Below are 27,419 nucleotides of genomic sequence, written 5' to 3' on the forward strand. Positions count from 1 at the left end.
GGCATTTGTCAGCAGCATTGCATTTGTTTGCTACAGGATTAGATAAAGAATCTATTTGCTAATGCATAGCATGGCTTTAGCACTTTGAGGAAGAATCTAAAGTATTATATAAAACTAAATAGTAAATCTTGCTAACATTTCAGAAATCACTATTTGTGATTTTTGTATATTCAGTACCATTTTTAATCCTGATGCTTTTTTACCAATGCATAGAAAGCCTCTTGTTCCTGTTCTTTTTCCGTTTCACCAACGTCAAAGAAAAATACGTTTTTTATAAAGGAATTCAAATTTAGACAACTTAGAAACCTTAAAAAAAAAACAATCTGAGGGACTGTATTATGAGCAAAAAGCGTATGTTATTGAGTGAGCTTACTCTTCTCACTATACAGATGACAAGCAACTCTTTGATTACTATAGCATTATGATACAACTTCAGATACAACAGAACTACATTATTGTCAAACCATATAGAAAATGTTGAGTCGATGAATGCCACCTGTACTATATTTTCATTACCTGTTTATAAAGCAACTGCTCATTTTCTCTGGCATAGCAGAAGAGAACATCTGTAAGAATTTTCCTCACATTCTCTTGCTGGAAATACTGCATTTCAGGAAAACTGAAAGTGAAGAAATACAATGAAAGTAAACATTATAGCTCACAAAATCTCAGCTGCTGTTCTTCTATAAACATTTTTAGGTAAGACAGAACCTCTCTTGTCTGCTTTCTTATCTCTCTGTGAACCGTGGATGCTGCTGGAATAAGAATACTTGTAAGAACTTGTTTTAGTTGTCTTGCAACCAAATTTCTGAACAATGTTCTTTAATATCATTCTGTAACATGATGATATCACTAGTTATATTTGAATATGCAATCCCTTTCAACATTAAGAAAGCTAGAGAGCTGAAAGAATGAAATGAAATGGCAGGTTGCTTTAATTGTCAACTTTTAACAAGCAGCCAATCCAACTGTAATTGGATATCAATCCGTCCTGCAGTTTCAGTTTGTCTTGCTCTTTCTTCTTCTCAAGATAAAAGTTGGGTGAAGGAAGAGTACAAGAGCTACAATATGTTAAAGAAATTTATAAAATTTCCAGTTCTAGTTTGGAATAAAATAGAAGAAAGAAAACAATGCCAGAAGAAGCATACAGAAAAGGTTTCAATGCTTCATAAATATTTGAAAAATGATTAGCATATTAATGACAAGATTTTTAAACTATCTCACAATCATCACGAAAACTGACATCCTAGTTTTCTTCAGTTCTAAGCAAGCTGCAATGTATCTTATTGGCATTTTTTTGTGATGCAACATTATTAGATATTTCACTGTCTTTAGCAGCTGTTTGCAAACAAACCTTCAAATTATGAAATAGTTGGATACTTTGGCAGGGTAAATATTCTCTAAGTAAAATAGTGTTAAATTGTATTAGTGTGATAAAAAGGAGAAAAAGCTTCTGGGAAAATCCTGTTATCCAGGAAAATGCAGCAATTTAGAATCTCTATTCTGAAGCTACTCTCACCAGTATACGCCAGCATATCCTGCTCCTTGACTGTTGGAAGTAGGAAAGAAACTGGTTATGCAGAATGTATTTTAATGAGTAAGTGCACAAACAAAGTGTTTTCCTGCTTACTGAAGAAGTAATTAGATGGCAAAAATATTTGATAAAGCAACCAACCCAAGCCCCTTCTAACTATGTGGAGCAATAACAAATTCAAAGAATGATGTAACTGGAAAGGGATAATACCAAAAGGAAAAGAAAAGGTAAAGTTCAACAAGGAAAAGAGGAATTCTTAACAAGACAGTAATGGTAGGCTTCAGGGTAGACTGCTGATATAAAGGTTATAGTATTGTCAATTTTAAAATGAAGTTGTATGGATTGCAGCTAAGTTTTCTTCAAGCAAATTTTATCTTGTCTGTGTCCAGAGCTAGAGCTACAATGCTAAACTTCAGAACAGTTATACTGAGGCTGTCGTAAAGCCTGTCATGGAGGAACAATATAAGAAATTGCAACATATTACATCTGATAAAACTATTAAAAGTAATATGTTCATCTCACAGTGGTAATAACAAGCACAGAAACAACTAGAAACGTGGATCGAAATCCTTGGATAAAAGATCTGATGCAAGAGTCACAGCAGAGAGAGAAGACACTATGGCTTGAATACTGTTGAAGTACTGAGAAAGGCATTGGGATGAAGAGTGCAACGTTTTCCTGGCACCTGATGGGGGTAATGGTAGACCAACATTTGGATACTTGTATGCACTTGTACTAATCAAATTACTGTAGAGGAAGGACACAGCTGAGACCAAAAAGGTGCATTACAGCAGATGGCAATCGACATAATTTAGGGGTTTGAAGAGATTATTTCTGAAGGACTGTTATTCAGGCCTGCCCTATGAAGTTTAGGAGGAGAAGACTAACAAAGAAAACTCAAAAATACACAGAGATATCTGTGAGGATCTAGTCATACTAGAGATTGTGACAGAGAGGATAATAACGAACTCATGAATAAGCTGGCTGAAGTATTAATTATAGTAAATGTAAATACAAGAGATCATGAGGGAACTATCAGTTCAGGATGGATTTTTATGGAGAATGTCATTTTATAACTAAAACACCGTAAGACGTACAGTATCCTCAAATCTGGCAAGACAAGAATACTGTTCACGAATATTAGAATATTACATTTAATTACATCTTTGAGGAAGACTGCATAACGGAATGGGAATTTTACCGTAACGGCTTCAATTAAACAAAGGTGCATTGAAGGCCTTACTTTCTGAAAGCGAAGATCAGTGTGAGTTGGTTATCATTTTTTAAAACACTTATTTAGCTCACCTAAGAGCCACTACACAAGTGACAAAGAAGAAACTTGGGCTGGCAACTAAATAAAAGGATGTAAAAATACCTTCTAAAACAAATTTGGTGGCAAACAGAAAAGAGGCTCCCAACAACAGCTGCAGAGCTATGGTCTTCTTTTTCATTAACAGATCCCATCTTCTGCCATTCTTCAACCCTGTTACTCAGCTGGGTTGTGCTTTAGCAGCAAGTATGGGGAAAGATACGATACTAAACATGAAGAAAATGGAAGAGGATGCTCTCGAGATTGCAAAGATTAAAGACAAACATTGTTGCTCACTTTTTGTTGAAAAGGAATGAGATGGTGTATAAAGGTAGCTCTTCCAGCAGTTCCCTCCTCTTACAGGGAAACTAGATTTTGTCTCATCTCGTGGATGACTGTTTCTTCCTGTATCTTCCATACCAGGAAGGATTTAGCTGCTAAATTCCTTCTCCCCTATTTTTGTGTTTGTTTGTTTTGTTTGTTTTGTTGCTGGGAAATGGAGAGTGTGAAAAAGCAACACCCACCACTACTCATCTCTGTACTGCTTCCATTGTCCTAAATTGTGATTACTAGTCCTAAAGCAGAAACTAGGTAGACATATATAAAAACATTTCTACAAAAAATAACCTGCTTAGACTGCTCAGAATGACCCCTAAGAGTTCTGTTTTCTTAAAATACTGAGACAGAGAGGGTAATAAATTCTGCCTATTTACAATCCTAAACATAAGAGGTGGTGCCAGCAAGTAAACTTGTATTTTGATTTGACTGGTAGCTAGACATTTTTGCATCTGTGAATCTGATGATTTCCATTCCAGCAAATACTGTTTTAAAAATTCTTCTTTATCCCTTACCTTACAAATCAGCATTGTTCTCTGGTACAACTTTTGAATGACAGTAATTAATCACTGCATTCTTAAGACTATTATGAGTTATATGGTGTTAGTTCATGCTCAAGTTCCTTTCTTAGTAGAATAATAGAATGCAGTATTATAATCGTAACTTGGTTGGTGCTGCTATCTGTATTTAAAGGCAAGCTTTTACTTTCATTATAAGAAGCCTCCCTTACCCCCACCTTCCTACCCTAATTTTTGAGAAGTTTCTCATTTGACAGGAGAGATGGCATTTGGTTCCATCTCAAAAGAGTATGTTTCTAAATATTGGAAGGAAAATCTAGTTCTCTCAACTATCAGCCAGTAAAAAATGAGGCAGGTCATTAATTAGAAATGTTGATCACTAATGAGTTGGAATTAATGTAACAAAATCCTTCACCGCTTTGCCTGTAAATATTGGAAGTTCTTACTATGCAACAGCCAAAATATATATTTATACTTAATGGGTTGGATTATTATCACCTAATTTCAGGTGACTTAAGTTTATTTAGGTAAAGGTGAGCTAGAATCCTTTTATAATTATTGAAAAAATCCCCATACTTCTCTGCCATGTGACTAATCTGATCTATGCTAGATTTTACTATAGGAAGAGATTATGTCCTAGTATTCTTCAGGTATACAGACTCTAAAGGATGATTAGCTCAGTTGTGAGCATTTATATTGTAAAATTTAAATTGGATGAGGTAAGAGTTCACAAAATGAACACATACACATGAACAAACTTCCTCACAGTTCCCCTTAGTTAATAGAATTTTGACATTTCATAGAATCACGGAATGGTTTGGGTTGGAAGGGACTTTAAAGATCATTTATTTCCAACCCTCCTGCCATGGGCAGGGACACCTCCCACTAGAAAAAAAAACATTTAAAACACCACCAATTTAAAAAGCATATTTCTGCTCACTTTTCCAGTCTATTATCACTAGACTTCAGGAAATTCTAATAAAAACATTACAAATTCTTTACTGCTTTGCTAGATGGGACTCTGTGGTTTGATATGCTGTGTGTAGTTAGCATCACACTGTTGAGCGCTGTTTAGTTAAAGATGTTGGATGATGGAGTACTGAACTTGGTGACAAAGAATGAAAAAATATTCTTTAAAGAAGAAACAGAAACTAGAAGGTGATGATGATAATTGAATATAATACTCAACATTTAAAATTCTAATAAACAGCACTGTAAGTAATTGACAAACCTTTATATTGTAACTTCAGGAATTTATTCAAAGAATGAAAATGAAAAAACAATGTTAAATACAAGTTGCTTATATTGCAAAGCCAAGGAACGTAGAACTTACTGCTTCTTACACTACTGCTGGTTTACAAGCACATATATATATGCATACATAGTACATATGATATGATTATGATTTTACGATTAGTATATAAATATAAAATATATATAGTGTATACATATGCATTTATACAGTCTGTGTAATAAATTAATGCTGATGATTTTGTTTCTCCACTGTTTGACTTATTTTGATATTGATGATGTTTTCTGCTATTGTTTCAAGTAGATTTTTTTTTAAATAAATAAAGAAAATTAAATTCTTTAGTCTCTATTACTGACATTACTGAACGTCACTCATGCTGCCATTTGCCAGATAGAGAGTCTGGACTTTGTATATGTTTTTTTTTTTAAATAACAGAATTACATCAAACTTAACCTCTTTACAACTTTTCATTCTCCAATTATAGTTTAGATACATATATATTTTAATCTTAGAACATCCCGAACTGTTCTCTTTAACAAACAAAAAATACCATCTGTGAGAATGCACATGAAAATATACGCTGATTTTAATTATACATCTCATGGCAAAAACACATTCAAGAATGGGTCTAGGGATGGACATACAAAATACTGCAAAACCAGAGAGCAATTATATTTTCTGCACAACTTTGTTTCTCTAAATGAAAATAAGACTGGGATTTGTAAAATCTATGACTATCACCACTTTTTTCAAGTTGCAAGAAAAAATATTTGCAATAAAGTAAAATTTCACATGGTAGTAAAACATAACTGAATTTAACTAGATTTACACAGCAGTCAATGTTTCAACTCTAAAAAGAAATGTTTTCAGGAACTGAGTGTTCTATCTGAAACAAGTTTCTAAACAGGAATGACCTAAGGGCCAGGAAGATGAAAAGACAGTCACAGTAATATTAGGACAAATTTTAACAGGCATATGTGACAAGTAACACTAGAAAACTGATAAATAAAGATAGAAATGCTTAACTTCTCTAGATGAATGACATTTCCCTTACTAATTACATATCTATTTTTTATTGATTAAGTGTTAAGATTTACAGAAATTCATCTGTTCAATGTTTTATTATGATCATAATTTAGTTAAAAGACCTTTCAGTTTTCTTACCTGCTCTTTGCTTTATATGGAAAACTCTGTTTTAAATTTCATATAGTAATACATTTCCTAATATCTTAATTTAGAAGAGCTTTTCTTCAGTGATGCCAATAAATCTCCAGGGTTTAATGTTTAACTCAATTTTCTCACTCTACACTCCAAGTAAGCTGTATTTTTATACATTTAATGTATGTTTCTTCACATTCATGTTCAACTGTACTGACATTTACACTACCCTAACTCAAGAAAATGCTATATAACGTATATCACATAAAAATGCAGAATCTAAATTTATATATAAAAATTTCTTTAAAGATCTACATACGTTCTTGTCACATCTTGTTCAATCATTGCTCGAAGCTCTTTATCCTGGAAAAATTTATTCCAAAGACTCTGAAATAAGGAAAAATAATTGTATGTAACACAGAATTCTAATACATAAGGCTTATATGCTGCATCACCAAAGTACTGTACAAATATTAACTAATTAATCCTCACCATTCCTGGATAGGCACACAAACATTTTGTGGGTGAAAAAGAATGTTGGTGACTAGCCTGATGTATCCTAGAATGTCAGTTTAGATCAGAGATGTAAAAAATTAAGTTCCTGGATCTAAGTTCTGTGTTTACTGCATTCATTCAGTGGATGGTTACTGGCGTGCAAATGAAGAGGTCTATAAAAAACATTTAGTAAAGTGGAATAAATTCAAACTCACAAGAACCAACATCTCAACTAATAAAGTCTAGATCACAGTACAGTATGACATTTCTCCTGTAAGTGTATGGACTCCAATTAGAAGTTGCCATAATTTCCATACTAAGAAACTGTTTGCAAGCAAGTTAGTTTGTCTTAGTGGAGGCAAAATCAAATAAGGAATGTATGATGACTGAATATGTATCATGAAAATGTCATCATTCTAACTGTACAAATACACAGTGCAGAGCAAGCCTGGGCATTCTAAAAAGGCTTTTATACAGACAATAAAGGTATTTAAAGCTTATTGTCAATGTAAAAAATAGGTAATGTAATAAATAACAGTCTGAAGCAGGTTTAGCTTCTTTTATATCTGTACTTATGATCATTGCCATTCTCTCTTTGGTTTCCATGCCTTGCTTAGCAATATTTCACAAAAACTAACCTGGAAGAAGTCAGCAAATGTTGTTTGTATGCCCCAGAAAAAGTATTGTAAAGTAAAGCTTACTCTTTATTGTAAAGCAATGGGAGTGTAGCCATACTGATCAAAATACAGAAGGAACAAAATCTATGGCAGTCTTTTCATTTAGGTTAAGTTTTGGATAGTAGTAGAAGCAGCACCATTGAATGAAATACTTTACAAACAGAGTGGCTACAACACTTCCAGAATTTCTTGCTCTCCTGTAAACAATTGATTGCCTTGGTGTTTTATGCTCCACAAAAAGAAAATGGGAAGCATATCAGTGTTAGCTATTGGAAGGAAAGGAAAAGGGAAAGAAAAGTATTTATTGACAATGTCTTACATAAACTTTTTTTTTTTAACTTACTTGTAGCTTTTTTCATGCAGATAGATCTCTTTTTGAAACTCTGCCCCATTCCCCCCACCCCAACAGTCAGTCAAAGTGAAGTATGAAGGAAACAATTTCATTGCTAGAAAGAAAGCAAAAGCCAGGACACTAAAGGCTAAAACATTATGTCATTGAAGAGGTTAAAAAGCTTTTTGCTTTTCATGCTTATGCTTGACTTGGCCTTTGGCTTTATTTTATAGGTTAAACCCCTTATACGTTAACCTTTATCTTCCATCTCCTAAAGACATCAAAAGCAGAAAAAAAGATTATGTCACTGTGTACAATCACAGTCTACAGCAGGAACACTTTAAATCTTTTGTGTGTGACACAGCTTTCTGTACAGCTGGATGCAAGAATGGTTTGATGGCATGCACAGTCATATCATCTGCAGAACCAGAAATGAGCCTATGATCAATACTTCCATACTTCAACAAGCAAGCCTATTCAAACATCTTTCTGCATTAAATATGAAGCAAAGTACTGCACTAAATACAAACAAAATATGGGCTTCCCTTTGTGAACAAAACGGAAACACGAGTAGAATCACTCCATCAAAGATATCCATGAAAGTCTTCCTAGGTGCATCTTTCTAGGTGCAAATACAGCCACCAACCTCCACTCCTCCCACCACCCCAAAAAACAAACAAACAAAAACAAACAAACAAACAAAACCAACAACTTATTTTCATGGTATTATTTTGAAAATTTGGTAAAAAGAAGATTTCAAAAATGATAAAAAAGTAACAAAATAGTAAGAAGCAGAAATGCTTAAATAGTCTAAAAAACTTAACATACTAAATAGTTTTTCATATATAATAAAATGGAGCACAAAAAATAGTGTAACTAAAACACTTGCCTAAAACTAAGCTCCCACACTTATACTGAGACATTCTTCAAGGAGTCACGACTTTGAAAATACCAAGCTACTATGAGGTCCTACTAACTTCATCATGAGCTGGATGCTTTGCACTTTATGACAGCTAGGCCAAATACTTTTACCACATTTTCACTATGTCTTTAAAATCTGCATCTGTCATTTTACAGCTGTCTGCTTTTTGAATAGAAAAGAAACTGTACAGTTAAAAGAAACAAAAAATTAAAAACCTTGGAAAAATTGCCTATTTTGCAGCCTGGTACTTTACGTATTACCTCAAGATGTATACTACACAGACAGACAACAATTTTATTTTTGCTAGAGGAAAACTTTCTAGGCTAAACAGTAGTACAGCAGGGTTCTTCAGTACTTGTTGCTAACAGTATTCCTGTTTGTATTGAATGTTTAAACAGTCCTTCGACTAGAGACTTTCTGTGTATAAAATGAAAACACACAGCAATAAGAAAGCATAGCAGTCAAAGAAAGGATATTCCGTGAAACTGGAATTATTGTCCAGCACTGATTACTTCCTTGGTTATCACAGGCTTCTCTGCGATAAGCATGGAATGATCAGAATATTAACCTGGAAATGAGCATTTCTGGCTGTTCAACAGAACCTGTGAACCAATCATTACCACAAGCCAGTTCGGAAGTTCAGGAGTGAGATTTTAGCACCTGCCATTTTGCCTTCCTCAGCATGAACTCACATCAGGATGACGATGATAACAATTTTGTAGCACATTTCAACATATAACTAAGGGTCAACTTACCCCCTCGTCCTGAGAGAGTGGATTGTTGATTATCAGATCTTGCTGTCCTGCTTTCCGAGGGTTTGTAATGTGCTGGGTAAAAACAGAAAAAATTCAAATCCTCTTCCATTAAGCATTTGTACCTATGTCAAACCATGAGAGTAGAGATCCTATTTATATCAACTTACAATTTCTTTGATCTTATTATATGAAGTTCTTAACTCTGAAGTGTTTTTAATCCATTGACTTCTGTCTTGGGGTAGAACCTCCAGAAATAACTATTAACAAAACAAAGTAAAACCATTAAGTTTAATCAATTTGATACACCTTTTCATATAAATCCTACCAGACAACATAAGCCATCTCAGAAAGGAAGAGCAAGTATTCTATACATAAGGAGAAGGAAGTAAAGATCTATACAACAGCCCTGGCTTTAAGACATTCTAGTCAATAAAAAAGAAGCTAGAAAATAATTACAGTTCTATGGTACAACACAAAGTATTACATACTACAGTAACCACAAACTCAAGTTCTGTTACAGCTGTTACAGAGTTAAACTGTGGAGTTAAACTGTTACAACTCTAGTGAAGTTGGATAAAACTTCCAAGGCAGAAAGAAAATGCCAAGAGATTAAAATAAATACACCTTGGAGCTATTTACATAACACTGACCAGCTGATTCAACATGCCTAAAACCAAACACGAATGCTGAGCAGAAACTAACCACTCAGAGATATATTCTACCTAAGAAACGTGGAAAAGGAAAATCATAATATGCACAAAAGAAAGATGTTCTAGAATTCTGTGAGAAAGTTAAGATTTAATTGTGCAAAAAGTCCTTGAGAAGATCTACATCTCAGTTCTTTCACATTTCTGTTTAAATGAGGCTAGAAAGAAACATCTTTTGGAAAATGCTTCTTAACTGCTGATAAAATAAGGAAAAAAAGAGTATTTTATTCCATTTAAATATGATTTTATGTACATGTGTGTTATGAAACAGTAAATACTGACAAACAAAATGCATTCTCAAATTACTAAAAATACTTATTATTTCAGAACTTCATGTAAACATTGATCATATTTTTAAACAGGCAATCTAAAACAGTGCCCCTAAGCCATATCAGGACACGCAAATAAAACCAGCCTTGTTTCTACAATAAAAGTGTTTCTTGATTTAATCAGTGGACAGTGAGGGACTTGATGCTTCTGTTAGTTCAGATTTTTGAGTTAAGGCCTCTTAATTTAGAGGCATAACAGGGAATGGACTAATAAAAAATGCTTGTGGCAAGTATTAACCTGGTCTCCTGAAAAAAATATTTTCATTATCTTTACATTTCTTCAATGCTACAAACATCTAGCTTTTGAAATTTGTTTCTTTCATATACAAAGTATGTTTTGATTTTCTTTTCACAGGCCTTTGTGCCAAAGTCAAGCCTGAGATATTCCAAGTGCAGTAATTTAAATTAGCGGTGTTACCATAGAGGAAGTCTACCAGGGAAAAAGCTAGTGAAGAACAGAACACCTGACACCAGTGCAGTAACGTTCTTCTGGACTTTATACAGCATCTCAATATTACTTTGCTTTCTTTCTCTCTTCCATCCGCTGCAACTATTAAAAAATCAAGAGATCTAAGGACCCGTTTGTGGTTTAAGATTGGAAGGCCTGGCTTCCTTCTCTATCCAGTCATTTAGTCAGGCATTCGAACAGGTTGCTCAGGGAGGTGGTGAAGTCACCGTCCCTGAGGGCGTTCAAGGAAAGGCTGGACATGGTGCTTAGGGACATGGTTTAGTGGGTGATATTGGTGGCAGGGGTATGGTTGGAACAGATGATCTTGGAGGTCTTTTCCAACCTTAACGATTCTATGATTACAAAAGAGATTTGTCCTCATTTTCTCATTTCTCTGCAAAAAGCTTCTAAGACTGGCATCATAATTTTAAAAGAGTTCCAAGTTCCAATAAATTTAAATTCTGAGACAAACTTCCTTTTTATTTTCATTGAATGGTTTCAATGTACAGGTACTGACAGGAGAGATGGCTGTGTAACGCTCAATTTTAAACATTCAACCCAATACAAAGATAGTCTTTCCAAGGAATCTTTTGATATCACCCGTAATTCAGCTTTAAGGCAAGTCAATATGATTAGCAAATATCCTATGAATTATAAAAATGAGGAGGAAAACATTAGGATGAAGTCTGTCGGAAAATTCATGATTCTTTGCATCAATAATCTTCCAGCGCATCAGGTAATGTGTTGATATATTGCAACCACAAACTGTAAATAAATATTTTCTCTTCTTACCTTCCAGCAAACACTACGGAACCTGCTGCTTCTCAGCTGCCCATTAATCCCCTTCAGCCGTATAGTTGCCAAGTAATTGTTGTTTACAAATAGTTCTTCCCATTCTTTACTGCATGCAAAAACAAAAGGAATGAACATTTAGAAACACAAAAAAACCTTAGCTGATTTAAGGACTATATGACACTACACAATTTTGGATAAGCAGAGGAAAGCATCTTTAAAAAAAATCTATATATTTAGTTGTGTACCATTTCTAAACGCATGGCTGTCTTTTTGGACACATTTCTTCTTTGGATTTAATGAATATGTAGATCGCTATAATTATGCCAGCTACTGAAATTCATAATGTCTATGGAGGCTATTCCATTTCCTCTAAAATGTTGGTACTGCAGTTCAGTGAATAAACAAGAAAAATGAATATTAATATAAGCACATTCATGTTTCAGCTGTAGACAAAGAAGTACCTATTCCAAAAATACGCAACAGAAAAGTATACTGTTGACTGTATTAGCTCCTCACATGACATATTTGCTTAAATGAACCTTCTTTTCTTCTTAATGTCAAGCTGGGCAGTTAAGCATAATAGAAGATGACTTTCTTTAACATTTAGTGCTATTTACTATTGAAATCGCTCCTACTTCTTTCTACATGATCAGTTTTAAAATTTTAACAGGTGCTAGCAAATTTAAAAAAACATCAAAAAATTAAAAAGCTTCACTGTATAAACTGTTAAAGGCAAGCTTGAGTACCTTGCAGTACCTATGGCTGACTAGATAAACAACCTAAATATGCCTCCCAGGCATGCAGGCACCAGGGGCCTAACACCTGTGCCTCATTAATATACAAGTAAATCTGCTCTACTGGGAAACAATTGGAAATTAATTGTCCCAAACCATCTACTGAGTCTGAATAAAAGAATTAAATCTATATTTCCTGCACCTTCTACTGAAAAGAAGCTCAGGAACAGTATAAGCCATTTGATGGTCTTACTAGCCCAAGACTTGCTCACCGACTCTGCAACCACTCGAATCCGGATGGTAACTGCAATCTAAAGAGCTGGGCCATGTGCAAGGAAACGTGTTTCTGATTTATTTTCGCTGCATGTCCTTAAGGTGAACATCTCCTTCTCCAAGTGTCACAAGGGAGACTATTACTTCTCCCTGGGAGACCAAATGAAACCAGAAAGGGGGAAACTGCTGTTGTGACTCCAGGGTAAGATCTCACCAGACTTCCCTCACCGACAGGAGTCACAGAATAGGTTATACTAAATACTAACAAACTCCAGTTTTAAAAACTGCCCTAAATATAGGCAAGCTAAATTTAGATAGTTTTCAGCCTTTTATGCTGAGTTGTGAGAGTGACTTTTTTTTAAACTTTGTTTTAGACAGAACTTGTTCAGTTTCAAAAAAGAATTATAAGACACAGTTGCTAGGAATAGCTGAGAAAGGGACATGGCGAACCAGGAGATTATGGTCCTATTCCTGTGAGACATGGGCGAACTCACCATCCGTGCCAGGACTAGAAGTGTTGTGCTTGGGAATGCATCATCACCTTTCAGCTAGGACCATTTTCTAAAAAGTGGGTGTTTACTTCTGGACCTTGATTATTATTGTTAATTCGCTTAAAAGTGAATGTACTCTGGCTAACAACAAAGATGACTAAAGCAGTGTTAGTTTGCTGGGGCTAAGGCTGCTTTCAGCTTTTGCTACCTACCAGTACTCTCAGATGACCAAAACAGCAGAAAGTAACTACAATGGCGTAGGACAACCTCCTTCCTTGCTGCCATGTCCCCTGTTCTGTAGATCAGAAAGACTAAGCAGTCATTTCACTAGCTCCATATCTCCTATACATCCCAACCTTCTGCAGTGAGTTGCCGATGATTGTTTACCACAGTTCTGTCTCCTTTAAATACAACGTATGGTATATAGCAGACACAGCTTGAGAAAAATCTGGCCCTTTCTTTCACAGTCATTTATACTTCAGTAACTACAGTATATTATGCCTATCTAAATAACCCTCCTGTTTCTATCATGTATAATATTCTTCATTTGCCATTGTAAATTTTGTAGCATCATTGGCCATTATAACTACTGCCAAGCTGCCTCCCTAAGGTAGCTGCGCTTCGAGAGTGACACATTCCCCTATGCACAAAACAGGTCAGATTCTGAAGCTATTCACATTGTTCTGACAGTGGATCACATCCTCACAATGTCTTTCAAAATACTGGCATGTCAGCTGAGTTAGTAAAAGGTTTAAAACAGTGTAAACTGTAAATAGAAAGAATAGAGAGTAAAAAAAAAAAACCAAAACACTCTTAAGGTTATTTTTTTCACCAGCTGCTGGGAGTGACTGCTACACAGTAAAAAAGTAATTTCAACACTTCTTAAATTGTATTAGTGCAGATACCATGCTTTTTTAAAAAAACTTGTAATGCAATTCCAAACACGTTTTGAACAAAATTACACTTAAAACAGCCAAAAGAAATTTGGCAAGATCATATCTCCTCCACTTCCCCCCTTGGCTGCTGGGATAACTAAAAAGAAAAGTTATAAGCAACTGAAAAAAAACTTGTGTAAACTGAAATTGGAATCTGCTTCTGTTTTAGGAGAGCTAAATGATACCAAAACTCCTTTCTGAACAGCACTCATTAATTCACTTCTCAAAGATTTTGAATTAAGGCTAATAAATTAAGCCTCATAATTTTAGAGACTGCTTCAATAATGGCAAAGCTGAGCAGTATCAACAAGCTTTCAATTCTAAAAGGATAATCTTAAAAAGGATATGGCACTACTCTGTAAACTAATATCTATAAGCCTTGTTAACCCAGACTTGTAGAAAACTCATTGGTCAAAGTGAAACGAACAATAAAGATTGGAACTCAAGTCTACCACATCCCATTTGCTTCACTGAAGTGAAAGACTTCAAAGCCAACTGGAATAAAACTATGAATAAGCACATGCAATTGTTTTTAATCAAACTAGACAATTAAATGCATAATCATGCATTATAATACCGCCTTTAAGTAGTACAATTAAAATAAAGACAAATGCAAGTGTTAAAGCTTTCTGGTTACTTTTTGTATATTTTTATCTTTTATATTTTTAAGTATACAGTCTAATTTGTTATGGTACATATATTATAAAGTTTTAATAATGGGAGACCTATGGGAGAAAAAAAGTAATTGGATTAACGTTTCTTTAAGAAACTTCATTTCATGTGCTGTATCTGTGCAGTGAAGGTCCAATGTAAAATACTTATTCAGACAGTTGCATTACTTAGAAGTGAGAAAAGTGCTCAATACGTATGAATGCAAAAACAAGCAAAACAATGGAAGGGATGAAGGTTGCAGATTTGTTCTGCAAGGTTTGTTCTTAGCTCTCAGCTGTTCCCTTCCATTTTGAAATGCATTTCTACCACAAGCACTAGAGTCTGAAACTATCTGCAAAAGAGTTTTATATTATAATTTATAGTCTGCTTGAAACACACATACTTTGTTGCTTATAAGAAATTATCACATTCTTTCTTTGTTTCCCATAGGATATGTTTTGGGGCTACAATACCTGCTAAGACAATTATAAACATTAGAACATCTCGTGGAGGAGAAGCACCACTCTGACTACACACTGTAAGGAAGGGAGCACAGTGGCAGGACTTTACACTAGAAACTCCCAAGTAAAATCTTTTATGTGCTTAAGTACCATTTTTAAAAAGGTATTTAAATCCCTTATATCTAGCATCTTATTAAAAAACAAAGGAATTTAAGAATAAGTGACACCAGTAAGGTAACAAGAAGCCTAGAAAATAATTCTGGAATAATAATTCCGAGAGTTTTACTGAGGCAACACTGAGCTGTGGGTTTTAGGGCAGCAGTAACAAAAGACATTCTTCCACTGATAGCCTATAGTGGAATTTCAGCCTTTAGGTTTGTTGCTAAATTTTAATCTGTAACATAATGGTAGAACCTATACATCAATCAAGGATATGCAGAATACAACCTTAGTCCACCTAAGCTCATTACAAAATAAATACTCTGTTCTGAAGATGAAGAAAGACAGAAGAGGAAGAGTGGTATAACACACATACCCTGTTAGTCAACACCAGTTAAATTCTCTATTTACTGATTTATGGGATAAAGCTTCTGATGTATACAAATGCAGATTCTTCCAATGTTTAAAGCTAGTATAGGAAATATTTTTGTACTGTGATATTCTAAACAACATAAAGCTCTGGGGAAGATACTAAAACCCATCAAAATGTAAAAATGCAAATGAAGAACAGACACATCAAACTAAAATCTATGTCACTGAAAAACTATAAAGATTATGTTCTGGGACTACAAGGGCTAGGACCAACTAGCTAAATGTTACTATGCACAATCACTTCCATTTGAAACCACAGGTAATGAAGAAACGATTATGTAACAGGTCATTAGACACTGTGTATGTAGTTAATTTTGTCTCATGCATTTATGAAATATGTTATGCCAACTTTTGAAACCCCTTTTTCATGTCCATGATAAAACAAGACCAGTTGAGTATTTACAACATTTAGATAACAAGGAGTATTTCTCAGTTCATGAAAAAATACTGTAATACTAGAGAAAAGTGTCAATATTTGCATTCATATTCAAGGTTGCAATCTAAATCTCAAGCTTATTCCACACTCTAGATTAATACTGAAGGGTAAATTGGATGGTCTCACAGACCTCCGAAGAAAATTCTTGAGCAGGGCTGGTGGTATTGGCAAAATCATCTAAAGCAAAATTGCGTATGCTCCAAGAAAAGCCAATTTCACTTTTTTATACCATTTTTTGTTAATCTTCTGAATGTGCTTTTTAAAATGTTGAGACCCAAACTCAGCTTCCCCAGAGGTACCCAGTGAAGCAAGAGGATGAACAGGCTGTCAGACAGAAGACAAGTTCTCTATAATCATGGTGTCATATGTTTTACAGTAAGAGGTCTTTATAGATAGGAGCATCAGTAATGAATGTGGTATCTCCATTCAAATAGAGGCAATAGTTCTGTTCAAGCATGCTGCATATATCGAAGAAACATGCATAGTTTGTATTATTTATTAGGCCATAAAATGAACATTTGAGAAAAAAGTGAAGTAACAGCCAGGAGTGTAATGAAAACAGAGTTTATTCTATAATAACATGAAAAAATGCAATTGAAAGGTAGTATCAAGTAATAAGCAGAAAGTTTCTAAAACATAAACATTTCTGAAATACACAAATTTATATTTGATACCCTGAAAATCCACTTGACAGCCTTCATGTGAAGGCTTATCACTCTCCTTGGAAAATATATGTATTTTTTCTGTTGTTTCTCAAACTCCTGCCTCGGGATATAAGGCAGAGTTAACAGCCATATATGTGTGAATATGCATGGCTGTACTGCTGGGAGGCTCAAAATTCAAAGGCCAGATTTTCTAAACCGTTCAGGTTTCATCTAATTTTGGCTGACATACAGTTAAAAACGTTTGCATGAAGAAAGGTAAAATCACTTTCTGAAACAGAAAAATTCCAGCAAAAAAACGGAAGGCTACTGAAGCTACCAGCGTGTGTGCAGTGCAGTCCCTGGAAGCACACAAGGCTGTAAGGGCAGAGAGACCCTACTGGCACCTCTTGTAAACAGCACTGGGCTGGGCACAAAACAATGAGATGCCTTTCTCTGTACTCCAAACTGCCCACTTCATCTTGGTCTTTCTTTGCCAGGGAGCCAGGTCTTGAATGGGAGCAACACTTCGCTTCTAACCCTGGCATTGTTTACCTTTTGTAGGAGCATCGGGTAAGAACTCTTGTTACAGCCAGCTGGAAGTCTGAATGTTATCAGCTTGCTCGCCTCTACTCATCGCTTTCTGCACACATTTACAGATCAACAAAACGGAATTTAGACATCTTGGTCAATGGTGGAAACAGTGCTACATTCATTTTATTATTATATTTCTAAGTTGTATTGTAACTGATTTGCCAGTTGCAGATTCAAGGCCTTCTAGTTTAACACCCCCTAACCTTTGAAATCCTTTGCATACCCAAGTAGGACATTTTTTACTTTCTAGGTCTCCTGAGTAGAGTTCTTTCTCCTGAGTGGAGCATGGCATACCTCATCATCTTGCCCAAAGGCTGACGTCTAAATACCAGGCACATATTTAAAGCAAGGTGGCTACCCTTCCTCTTATAGCAAAGGGAAAGTTGCAAACACTGGGGAGGGTGAATCACCCAACCAACATTTAATAATTTTACTGCTAATTCCCTCCATCTTTCTAGTCATGATGAAGGCTGCAGAGAGACTGTACTGCTTCATTCTAACTGATATTTCCAGTGTTAATCTGCTACTGCTATTGTTAATCTGCTAAGAAAGCCTGTATTACATTTCTGTTTCTTTAGAAAAGAACATAATTTTGATAGGACAAGCTCAAAAAATCCACAATTTTTATCTCCTGAAATGTTTGGATCTTAGAAAACGTATATTGCATACAAGGACTGAGCTCCTCAGTGATAACTTCTTCCTTGTCTTATGCCATCCTTGGCAAATTCCTTAGCACAACAGTCAAGGAGTGCAGACTGAACAAGCTGCGGAAGGAAGGAATTCAATAAAAGAGGTCTGACAAGGTGGGGATGGAATGTTATACAAGGGTCTTTGAACGGGAAAAGAAAGGAATATAATTTTGAAAACATTCAGAGAAATGTGGAAATCTTCCAAGCTCTCAGCAGGTGCCACCATGATCTTAGATTTGGAGAAAAAAAAAAAGCTTCTGGAGGAAAACTGTGATCAGTGCAAAAAGTCATTTTCTCTTGCTGGAAATAACAGATCTGCAAAATGGGATTGCTAACTTCCTCACAAAATGGGACGAGATGAGAGCACTGGCACAGACCAGTACATCCAGAAAATGATTATAAGTGCATTCAGAGGATGAGTTGTTCAGAAGAATCAGAAACTTCAAGAGTTTTACAGGCTCTCAGGCAAAACTGACTTGTAGTGAAAAGGCCTCTTTGCAAGTAAAGAGCATCAACTATGATGCTGTCTAAAATATAGTTCTAGGTAAGACAAAAACATGGGTGCCAGTTTTGCTACTTCATTGTAGAAAGAGGGGAAGGATGCAAGTGCTGAGAATTCTCCGTACAGAATGGAAGCGCAGTTCTGGTTTACTACTTTGTCTTTTACTCTACAATTTTTGTATCTCAAAATATTTTAAAATCCAACAGAAAAAAAAAAAAAAAAAAAAAAAAGCTTGTTTTTTACAGCTCTTGATTACATGTGGTCACATACTGGATAAAGTTAGCTTAAAGTTAGCTTAAACATAGCTTATACTTGCACAGGGGTGGCTTAAGTGTAAAACAATAAAGAAACACCATCTGAATATGAACAAGACGAAAAAGGCTTGTGTAAATGTAAAAGGGTTGCCTCCTAACAGATTAAGACAAGAATTTTCCATAAGGTGGGGGTATATGTTGCCTACATCTTTGCATATAAGGGCAGGGGCTAGGTAGCCATTTCTCACTCGGCTGCTAAGAAAAGCCACAGGTCAAACGGGAATAAAGCTAGTTTCACTACCCACTTTTGGAAAGAGGTAGAAACAGGAAGGAACAGCTTGCACCCCTCGCAGTCTTTCTTCTCTATGCTCAGTATCAGTCCTGCAGTTGTTGGCTGGCACACAAGAAACATGCCTCAGCCAGCAGGACCACATTGCCTTTTTGCACTAAGATAGAAAACATCTGGTAAGCATAATCTGTAAGAAGTGAGGGGAAGAAAATGGAATAACTAAGTATTTCTTATACCAGATCCACTGCCTATGTTAAATATCAGCAGGAAAGAACTTCATCTTGATATATAGCACAGAAATCAAACCTATATACAAGTGAAGAGATATATTAAGAAGTTATCCAGCACAGTGGCCATGAGTCTCTGTATCATAAAGTTAACAACACAAGTATGAAAAGTGAGCTTTTTTTAGGCTATATATTTATTAGAAGCAGTACTAATGTATGAATCCACCTTGGAAGAAAATAAGTGTCCTTGAGATGTTAGATTCTATCAGCCAAATTGAATGTCTGCATCAATGGCTCTCCCTAAAAGTCATAATTAGGTCATTAAAATATATTTAGAAAAATAGCCTGTAAAATAAAGTTAAAAAATACTCACCTTCATTTTATTTCATAGGTCACTGTTATACCATCTAATAAGATAATTAAAAACATGCAAGCAGCTGGTACTGAGGCTAAACAGATTAATGTAATAGTCTGTAGTCATATGTGCTGGCAAGGGGTTCACCTCTTTGGCGAGGAGAAGGTCAGCTGCCCTTGGGAAGGCAAGAGAAAGACAGTAATTCTACTTCCCAGTGGCACTGCATTGCAGATAGTGAAACTACAGACCCACACCTATTTTTCTTTTCCTTTTGGCAAAGTCAACCTAATCTGCACATCCAGAAAAGGCTTCAACCGCAGCAGTAAAATAATACAGCATAATAGAACTCAAACATTTCCCCCAACTTTATGTTTTAAATATGAGACTTACTAAATGTCTAAATACTTTTTCAATTTTTTTTCTAAAAGTGAACTTCAAATTTTGGTAACACGGTTCTGAGAAGAATTTCCATAATATCTTATTAAAAAAGCATCTTCTCAAGTATACACATACTTCCATCAGAGCCTCAAGACCAATCAGAAAATTCTCTGGTTAACCTGACAGGATGCATTCAAACTTGCAGAATATTTAGAAATATATGTGCCAGTCACATGTGATTTTCATTTACATTACTTACAAAGTTTATGACCTAGAGGGTAATGCTCACTATCTGAACACAAACAGCATTAAATCTGTGCTGTGACCAATGCAAGCAAGATCTACAAACTCTAACGTGACAAAAAAACAAAACAAACAAAAACAAACAAAAAAATAAACCCATACCACACAAATAGTTATGGGGCACTATAAATATATCAAAGAGTAACAACCAGGCATCCTTTATTAGTACAAACACACACACAGAGTCTTATATGAACAGTATAACCTACTAGAACCCTGTATTTTGAAATAAAGTGTTCAAATCAAGTAACAACCCCCTCCTACCACCATGTGTTTTTTTGTTGTTGTTTTCTTGTTTTTGTGGTAAAAACAACATGCTCTTAAGAGCACTTTCCAATTGCTAAAATTTTAAATTTTGCTATTGCAAAACACGTTCACATTTAAATATTTTTATACATTTGGAGTTGCCTCTTCCCCCAAATTGTAAAGATACTACTACTGAGAAAAAATAAAGCAGTTTTTGCTTCAGTGAAAATTTCCCATTGAATTTTGCATTTGGTAGCCTTCTGCAAGCATGACATCTACAACGATCCAATGACATCCATGTCTCTTTTAGAGCAAAAACCACTAGCCAATCTCTTTAATAAAGTAGACTGAAACACAGTGGATAAACAAGACTCATCAGTTTTATCAAATCAGTAATTTACTGAAACAATATTCATTGAGAACATCCTAAAATAAATAAAAATCCATAATGAGTCTTTAAAGAAATAACATACATTTACCATCGTTACTCTTCAAGGTAGTTTAAGATTCCCCTTTTCGTCTTTCAAAAGGTATCAGCTGCTCATTTTTACATAACACGCAGCCCAGAGCTGTAACTATCAACACACTATTCAACCCAACCAGCAAATTTACAGCCAGTCTCATTATATGATGGCAATTACTTGCCACTGAGCAGAAAATATTCATTTCACACCTTAAACACTGTAAATACTACTTAATAACGGTGCTGGCTTGGCAACTATTAAAAGCCAGAGGTTTATTTTATGTATACATATATATACATACATACACACACTCACAAACATATATACTGTACTATCTTGCTTTATCATCTTGCCTCTAATTATAACAATAATATTCTGGCAGTGGTATATGGGACTGCTCCTAAAATAATAATTAACTTCAGTTTTCTAAGTTGAGCTGTAATCCTCTCTGACAGAATATGATTATTTTTCAGTGGAATTCATAGCCAACATCATATTTATTATATGCACTTTGGACTAAGGAATATGGAGATATAAAGGCCAACTTTATCCTCCACTTACCTGTGGAGCAGTAAGGATTGTTTGGCACACTGGAATAAGCCTAGGACACTACAAAGACCATTCTAATTAGTTTGTAGTAACAAAGGGTAATATTCCAGAAGTGTTGACAAAACAAAAGCATAAGACCCATATGCATATATGTGTAAGTCTTTTGAGTCCTGAGACTGATGGGTCAGTGCTAAGCATTGAATTTTCCAGCACTGCAATCATTTCCTGTTAGTTATTTGACCAAAACAGTGCAAAGGAGATGCAGCAGAGTTTAGAGTCTGGGTGTCTTATGCATGATCAATCCACACAATTCTATGCAGACAATGTCTCAGGCTGTGCAGCCTCCATCAATGAACCACAGGCTACCTAGACTGAAGGCCGAGGATCCACTGTGGTGCAGTCTGACTGAAGTAAATGGTGCCATCCTTTGTCCTCCCACTTACTCCTACAAATACATTCTAGTTGCTTGCCTTACTCTGGCATTGATACTCATCCAAACGTTTAGCAGGCTGGCACCATGAACCAAATCAGCACAAATCGTGCCCTAGCTGGGTTAGTTCAGTCCTTTGGGACCAGCTCACTAACGTGAGTGCATGAGTGAAGAAGGGGTAGGATGACAGCGTTAGGACCCCAACTCCACAGCTTACTCTCATATAACCAGAGCTGAAGCTGGCTTCTTCTTCAAATTTTACTCTAGCAGGTACAACAGCTGAGGCTCTTGAGTTAACAAGCTTTAGATATAAGTGTCCTGGAATTAGTGGCAGAGAAGAGCTCTCAACACCTTCCTTTTGATAATCTGGCTAAATTTTGTCCTGCCTATTTTTTAGAGGCTGCGTCATGGACTGCTGTGGGTTAACTCTGGCAGGCAGCTAAGTGCCACACAGCCTCAAGCTCACTCTACCCCAGAGGGATGGGGGAAAGAATTGGAAAGGTAAAAGTGAGAAAACACTTGGGTTTAAATAAAGGCAGTTTAATAAGTAAAGCAAAAACTGTGCCTGCAAGTAAGGCAAAATACAGAATTCATTTCCTACTTCCCATCGGCAGGCAGATGTTCAGCCATTTCCAGGGAAGTAGGGCTTAATCACATGTAACAGTTACTTGGGAAGATAAACGCTGTAACTCTGACTGTCCCTTCCTCCTCCTTCTTCCCCCATCTTTTACTGCTGAGAGTGATGCCATATGGTATGGGACATCACTTGGGTCAGCCTGGGTCAGCTGTGCTGGCTGTGTCCCCTCACAGCTTCTTGGGCACCTCCAGCCTCCTTGCTGGCAGGGCAGTGTGAGAAGCAGAGAAGTCCTTGGCTCTGTGTAAGTGCTGCTCAGCAACAACTAAAACATTGTTGTGTTATCAACACTGTTTTCATCACAAATCCACAACACACAGCACTGTTTGAGCCATGAAGAAAATTATCTCCCTCCCAGCCAAAACCAGCACATGATCTCTGTATATAAGCTTCTAACCCGAAAAGCATGAAAATTATTCCGGATGGTATTTTTGAGCCCTTTTTAAAAATTGTATGTTGCAGGAGTTAGAAAATGCAAATGTGACAGAGAACTGAGCCAGGAACCTGAAATGGATCTGCTAACATATTATTCTTAAAGTGAACATCCTAACTACCCTCAAAGGGTTTTGCATCATCTAGGTTTTATCAGAACATAAATTAGAACAAAACATTTACTGGAACACAGAAAACTGAAAGGATTTGGCTACCCTGGCCAACTGCATCCCTGCATTATTTTCGTTTTCAATCTTGCTCTCAGACCAGAAGTTTTCTCTGGGTGTTTGAATTGCAACAAACTCTTTGTTGCTCCCTCTAGGTCCTTATGAAAAGTCTTGGGTGGTTTCACTCTGCTGGGTTAGCTGAGCTCCACCACAACCACTCTCTCACTCCCCTCTCCCCCCGAAGAAAAAAGGGGAGAAAATATGATAGAAGGGGCTGAAGGGTTGAAGTAATGACAGGGAGATGACTCAACAGTTACCGTCATAGGCAAAACAAACTCATCATAGGGAGATTAATATAAGTTATTGCCTATCACTATCAGACTAGAGCAGTGAGAAACTAAAAAAGAACTATAAACACCTTCCCCCATCCACACTCTTCCACCTCCTCCCCCTGAGCAGCACAGGGGAACAGGGAATGGGGCTGCGGTCAGTCCCCAACACTTATCTCCACCATCCCTCACGGTCCCTCCCTTCCCCTGCTCCCTGTGGGGTCCTCCCACAGGATGCCGTCCTTCCCGAACTGAGCCTGCGGGGGCTGCCCACAGGCAGCAGCTCTTCAGGAACTGCTCCCACACGGCTCCGTACCACGGGGTCCATCCCCCAGGAGCAAACTGCTCCAGCATGGGTCCCCCATGGGTGGCAGCTCCCCCCAGACCCCCTGCTCCTGTGTGGGCTCCTCTCCACGGGCTGCAGCTCCGGCCCGGGGCCTGCTCCTGCGGGGGCTCTCCATGGGCCGCAGCCTCCTCCAGGCCACATCCACCTGCTCCACCGGGGGCTCCTCCATGGGCTGCAGCGTGGAGATCTGCTCCATGTGGGACCCATGGGCTGCAGGGGGACAGCCTGCTCCACCAGGGGCCTCTCCACAGGCCACAGGGGAACTGCTGCTGCCTGCCTGGAGCTCCTCCTGCCCTCCTGCTGCGCTCACCTTGGGGGCTGCAGGGCTGGTTCTCTCTCCTCTCTCTCAGCTGCTGTTGTGCAGCAGTTTTTGCCTTTCCATTATCTGCTCTCCCAGAGGAAGAACAAGTGACACTCATGGGCTCTGCTCTGGCCAGAGGCAGTTCCCTTTTGGAGCCTGCTGAAACTGTCTCTTATGTAACATGGGGCAGCTTCTGGGCTCTTCTCACCCCTGCAGTCTCCCTGCTGCTAAACCATTGCCACGCATACCCAATATACATCCCTTAAGACCGAGCTGCTTGCTCTCTGCTCTCCTCAGCAATCTCTCAAGCCTCCAGTCTGCAGCAGGTTCTCCACTTGTGTCCCTCCCAGCCACCCACCACCTGAAGGCTCCTCATGGAGCTTGTTGGCTCAAGAGCAGGAGATACTCCCCACCTAATCACAGCCAGGACAAGGCAAACAGGCAGGTTCCTCCTGCCTGCCGGGCCACAGCACTTTGAAGTACAGGCTACAGCAGAGTACAAAGAAAGAACAAAATAGATGCCATTCATCATAGTTTACTAAATGAATCCAAAATAATCTGATGGTAGGCTTGTTTTATTTTACCATACTTAAGCATACTCAAAATCAGATGAAGCAATTCTAGTTAGCACAAATCTTACTATTAATTTACCAGTCACAGGGACACAGATTCAGCATTTTCAGCAGAGGCAGTATTTTGCTGTCTGAATGATGAAACTACAGATCTGTGCTTTAAAGTACAAGACATCCTCTGGTATTTACCCACGCAAAACTCAAGTTTAATGACAGTGCTGCAAAAAGTTCCACAGCACCATATTTCTTTTACTGGCATTTGCTAACAGCAGAATTGAAATATTAACTTGCTGTCCAAAACCCTCAAAATTTAACAAATCCTGGTTTTGTTTGTTTGTTTTAATTGCAATAATTAACAAATAGAGTTCCATGCGGTCCATAGAGCCAGTTATGTTGGAGAAAATCAGAAAGGTGACCCCGATCAATTAAATATTTCAACATTTAGCTTAACTTCTATTATTTTAAGTTAAAATTTCTACTTTACTGCGTACTTAAGCAAACAAAAAGATTTAGGCTTACAGACAGCCAAAACTTTCATTAGTTAAGTGTTCTGAACAATTTTCTAAAAAAAATCTAGAAATAAGTTTTCCAGGTCATTACTTACTTAACCCTTCATCTTCAGTCTATTGACTGTTGCAATTTAGATTGTATGAAATATACAGACCTGTTCTTTTGTTTTACATAGATTGTATTTATTACATTGAAACTTTTTAAAATTGGAAAATAAATACCAGAAATTACGAACCTGTAAGAAATAAATGTTCCAGCAGAATCTGAGGTGTGGTGTGTGCTTCCATTTTCATTTGATCCTCCTAATACAAAATAAAAAGAAGATGCTTTAGTTATAAGATGAATCATGGGAATAAATAATACAGCATCAGTAAGTATTGCACCTGATTTTACTGCACATGTTAATTTTAGTTTATGATAAAACTTACTTAGCAAATTCTCAATTCTGCATCTTGTAATCATACAGCTGGCAATAGAAAAAACTAGCCACCACGTTCAATTTGGAGCCCGAATATCCTGGAAATCTAAGATTTAATATTACTAGAAGTTTTCATTAGGACCTTCTCATCTTATTAAACAGAATTTAACTAGCATGAGAATGTATAAATTTGTCTATTTTGTGAAAAACTTAAGTTGACTGTATGACACCAGATTTTTCTTTCATAGCACATGTTCAGAGCTTCTCTGAAACTACCTAAATAACATGTCTGTAAAACATCTTGTTTTACATGCTGTGGGATAAAAACATACATAGAACAGTGAAGCTGGGAGAAACCAAGAAAAAGGAGTCCCTCCTCTCTATAGTAACTACATCTATTGAAGGATTGTTAAAAGCCAGAAGGAATCTTCTATTTTTCAAAGTAAATTTATTCATGTCCTGTTTTATACTATTTGTTCCTGCCTATCTTATCAGGTAGCTTAATGATTTTTCTATGTCCTTGTATGTTGCCTTAATACATTTATGGATAGCATCGTATAACTTTATAGCCTCTGTTCTGCTTACTGAAACCAAGTTCTTTCAGAATTTTTCCTAAATGAGGCTCCCTAATCTCTGCTTTGTTTAAATCAATCCTTCTGAAACATGGAAAAGAAGGAACAGCAGATATAAACAGCATATTAAAAGTTTATTCAAGTTGAGTCTTTAGACATTGCTTTTTCTCCTCTACCAAATACACTGCCTAATACAATCTATAGTCATGCCACACCATGCTGTAGTTTCACAGCCATCCTTAACCAACACTCCTATATGTTTACTTTCCATTTTTAATTACAAAAATAAGTTGTGCTTGTGAGTACAATACTGTATTTCCTATTATTTAATGCTCTTTCTAGTCCTCTTTTCCTTAGAAAGGATCAGTCCTGCCTGAATATTCTTATTGTTTGCACTGGAACCCACCTTTAATTTTTATTTTTTCACAGATGTCCATCAGTGCAGTCTTCCACTTTGCATCAAGACAATATATGAAAATATTCATTGGGTAAGATCAGTTCCACCATAAACTGATTAAGAACTCCACTAAAAATAAATTCTTTCATCAAACAAGTGCCACCACTGTACAGTAGATAATTTGGCAAAGAAGAATTAGAATGGCTATAGATAAAGAAAAGTGTAGCCATTTTCATAGATCACCTAGACTGGTAAAGACCTTCAAGATCAATCATCAAGCCCAACCATTAACCTGACCTACCGAGTCCCATCACAAAACCACATCCCTTAGTGCCACATCCACACATCTCTTAAATACCTCCAAGGATGGAGACTCTACCAATTCCCTGGACAGCCCCCTCCAATGCTTGACCACCTTCTCCACGAAGAAATCCTTCCTAAAATCATATCTTAACCTAGGCTGGCACAACCCAGGGCTGTTTCCTTGTGTCCCATCACTTGTTACTTTTCTTTTTTTTTGATGAGTGACTGTGAAAAATTAAGTAAAAACCTATGTGCCAGGAAAATATGTCCTCCCAAGAACGTGTCCCCAGTGATATCTTAGATATTTCTATATTTCAGTGACAGGGATGTGTGAAAGGTGGCTAGCTTTATTTATTTATTTATTTAAACTTATAAAAAC

The 27,419-nt window shown here is 36.6% G+C and overlaps 1 protein-coding gene across 8 annotated transcripts in view; it reads right to left on the reverse strand.

Annotated features, from left to right (window-relative positions):
• The window catches only part of TBC1D5 (TBC1 domain family member 5), a 319,441-nt gene that overhangs the window by 135,033 nt on the left and 156,989 nt on the right, over positions 1 to 27,419 (reverse strand). For all 8 annotated transcript variants that reach the window (XM_035319863.1, XM_035319861.1, XM_035319857.1 and 5 more), the window contains 6 exons: positions 25,586 to 25,652; positions 11,564 to 11,672; positions 9,455 to 9,544; positions 9,288 to 9,359; positions 6,427 to 6,494; positions 517 to 619 (listed from right to left, as the gene is read on the reverse strand). In XM_035319863.1, the coding sequence (XP_035175754.1) occupies positions 517 to 619; positions 6,427 to 6,494; positions 9,288 to 9,359; positions 9,455 to 9,544; positions 11,564 to 11,672; positions 25,586 to 25,652 (509 nt within the window). The remainder of the gene's footprint in view (positions 1 to 516; positions 620 to 6,426; positions 6,495 to 9,287; positions 9,360 to 9,454; positions 9,545 to 11,563; positions 11,673 to 25,585; positions 25,653 to 27,419) is intronic.

The sequence above is a fragment of the Oxyura jamaicensis genome, chromosome 2 (genome assembly GCF_011077185.1).
Source record: "Oxyura jamaicensis isolate SHBP4307 breed ruddy duck chromosome 2, BPBGC_Ojam_1.0, whole genome shotgun sequence".
Taxonomy (NCBI): Eukaryota; Metazoa; Chordata; class Aves; order Anseriformes; family Anatidae; genus Oxyura; species Oxyura jamaicensis.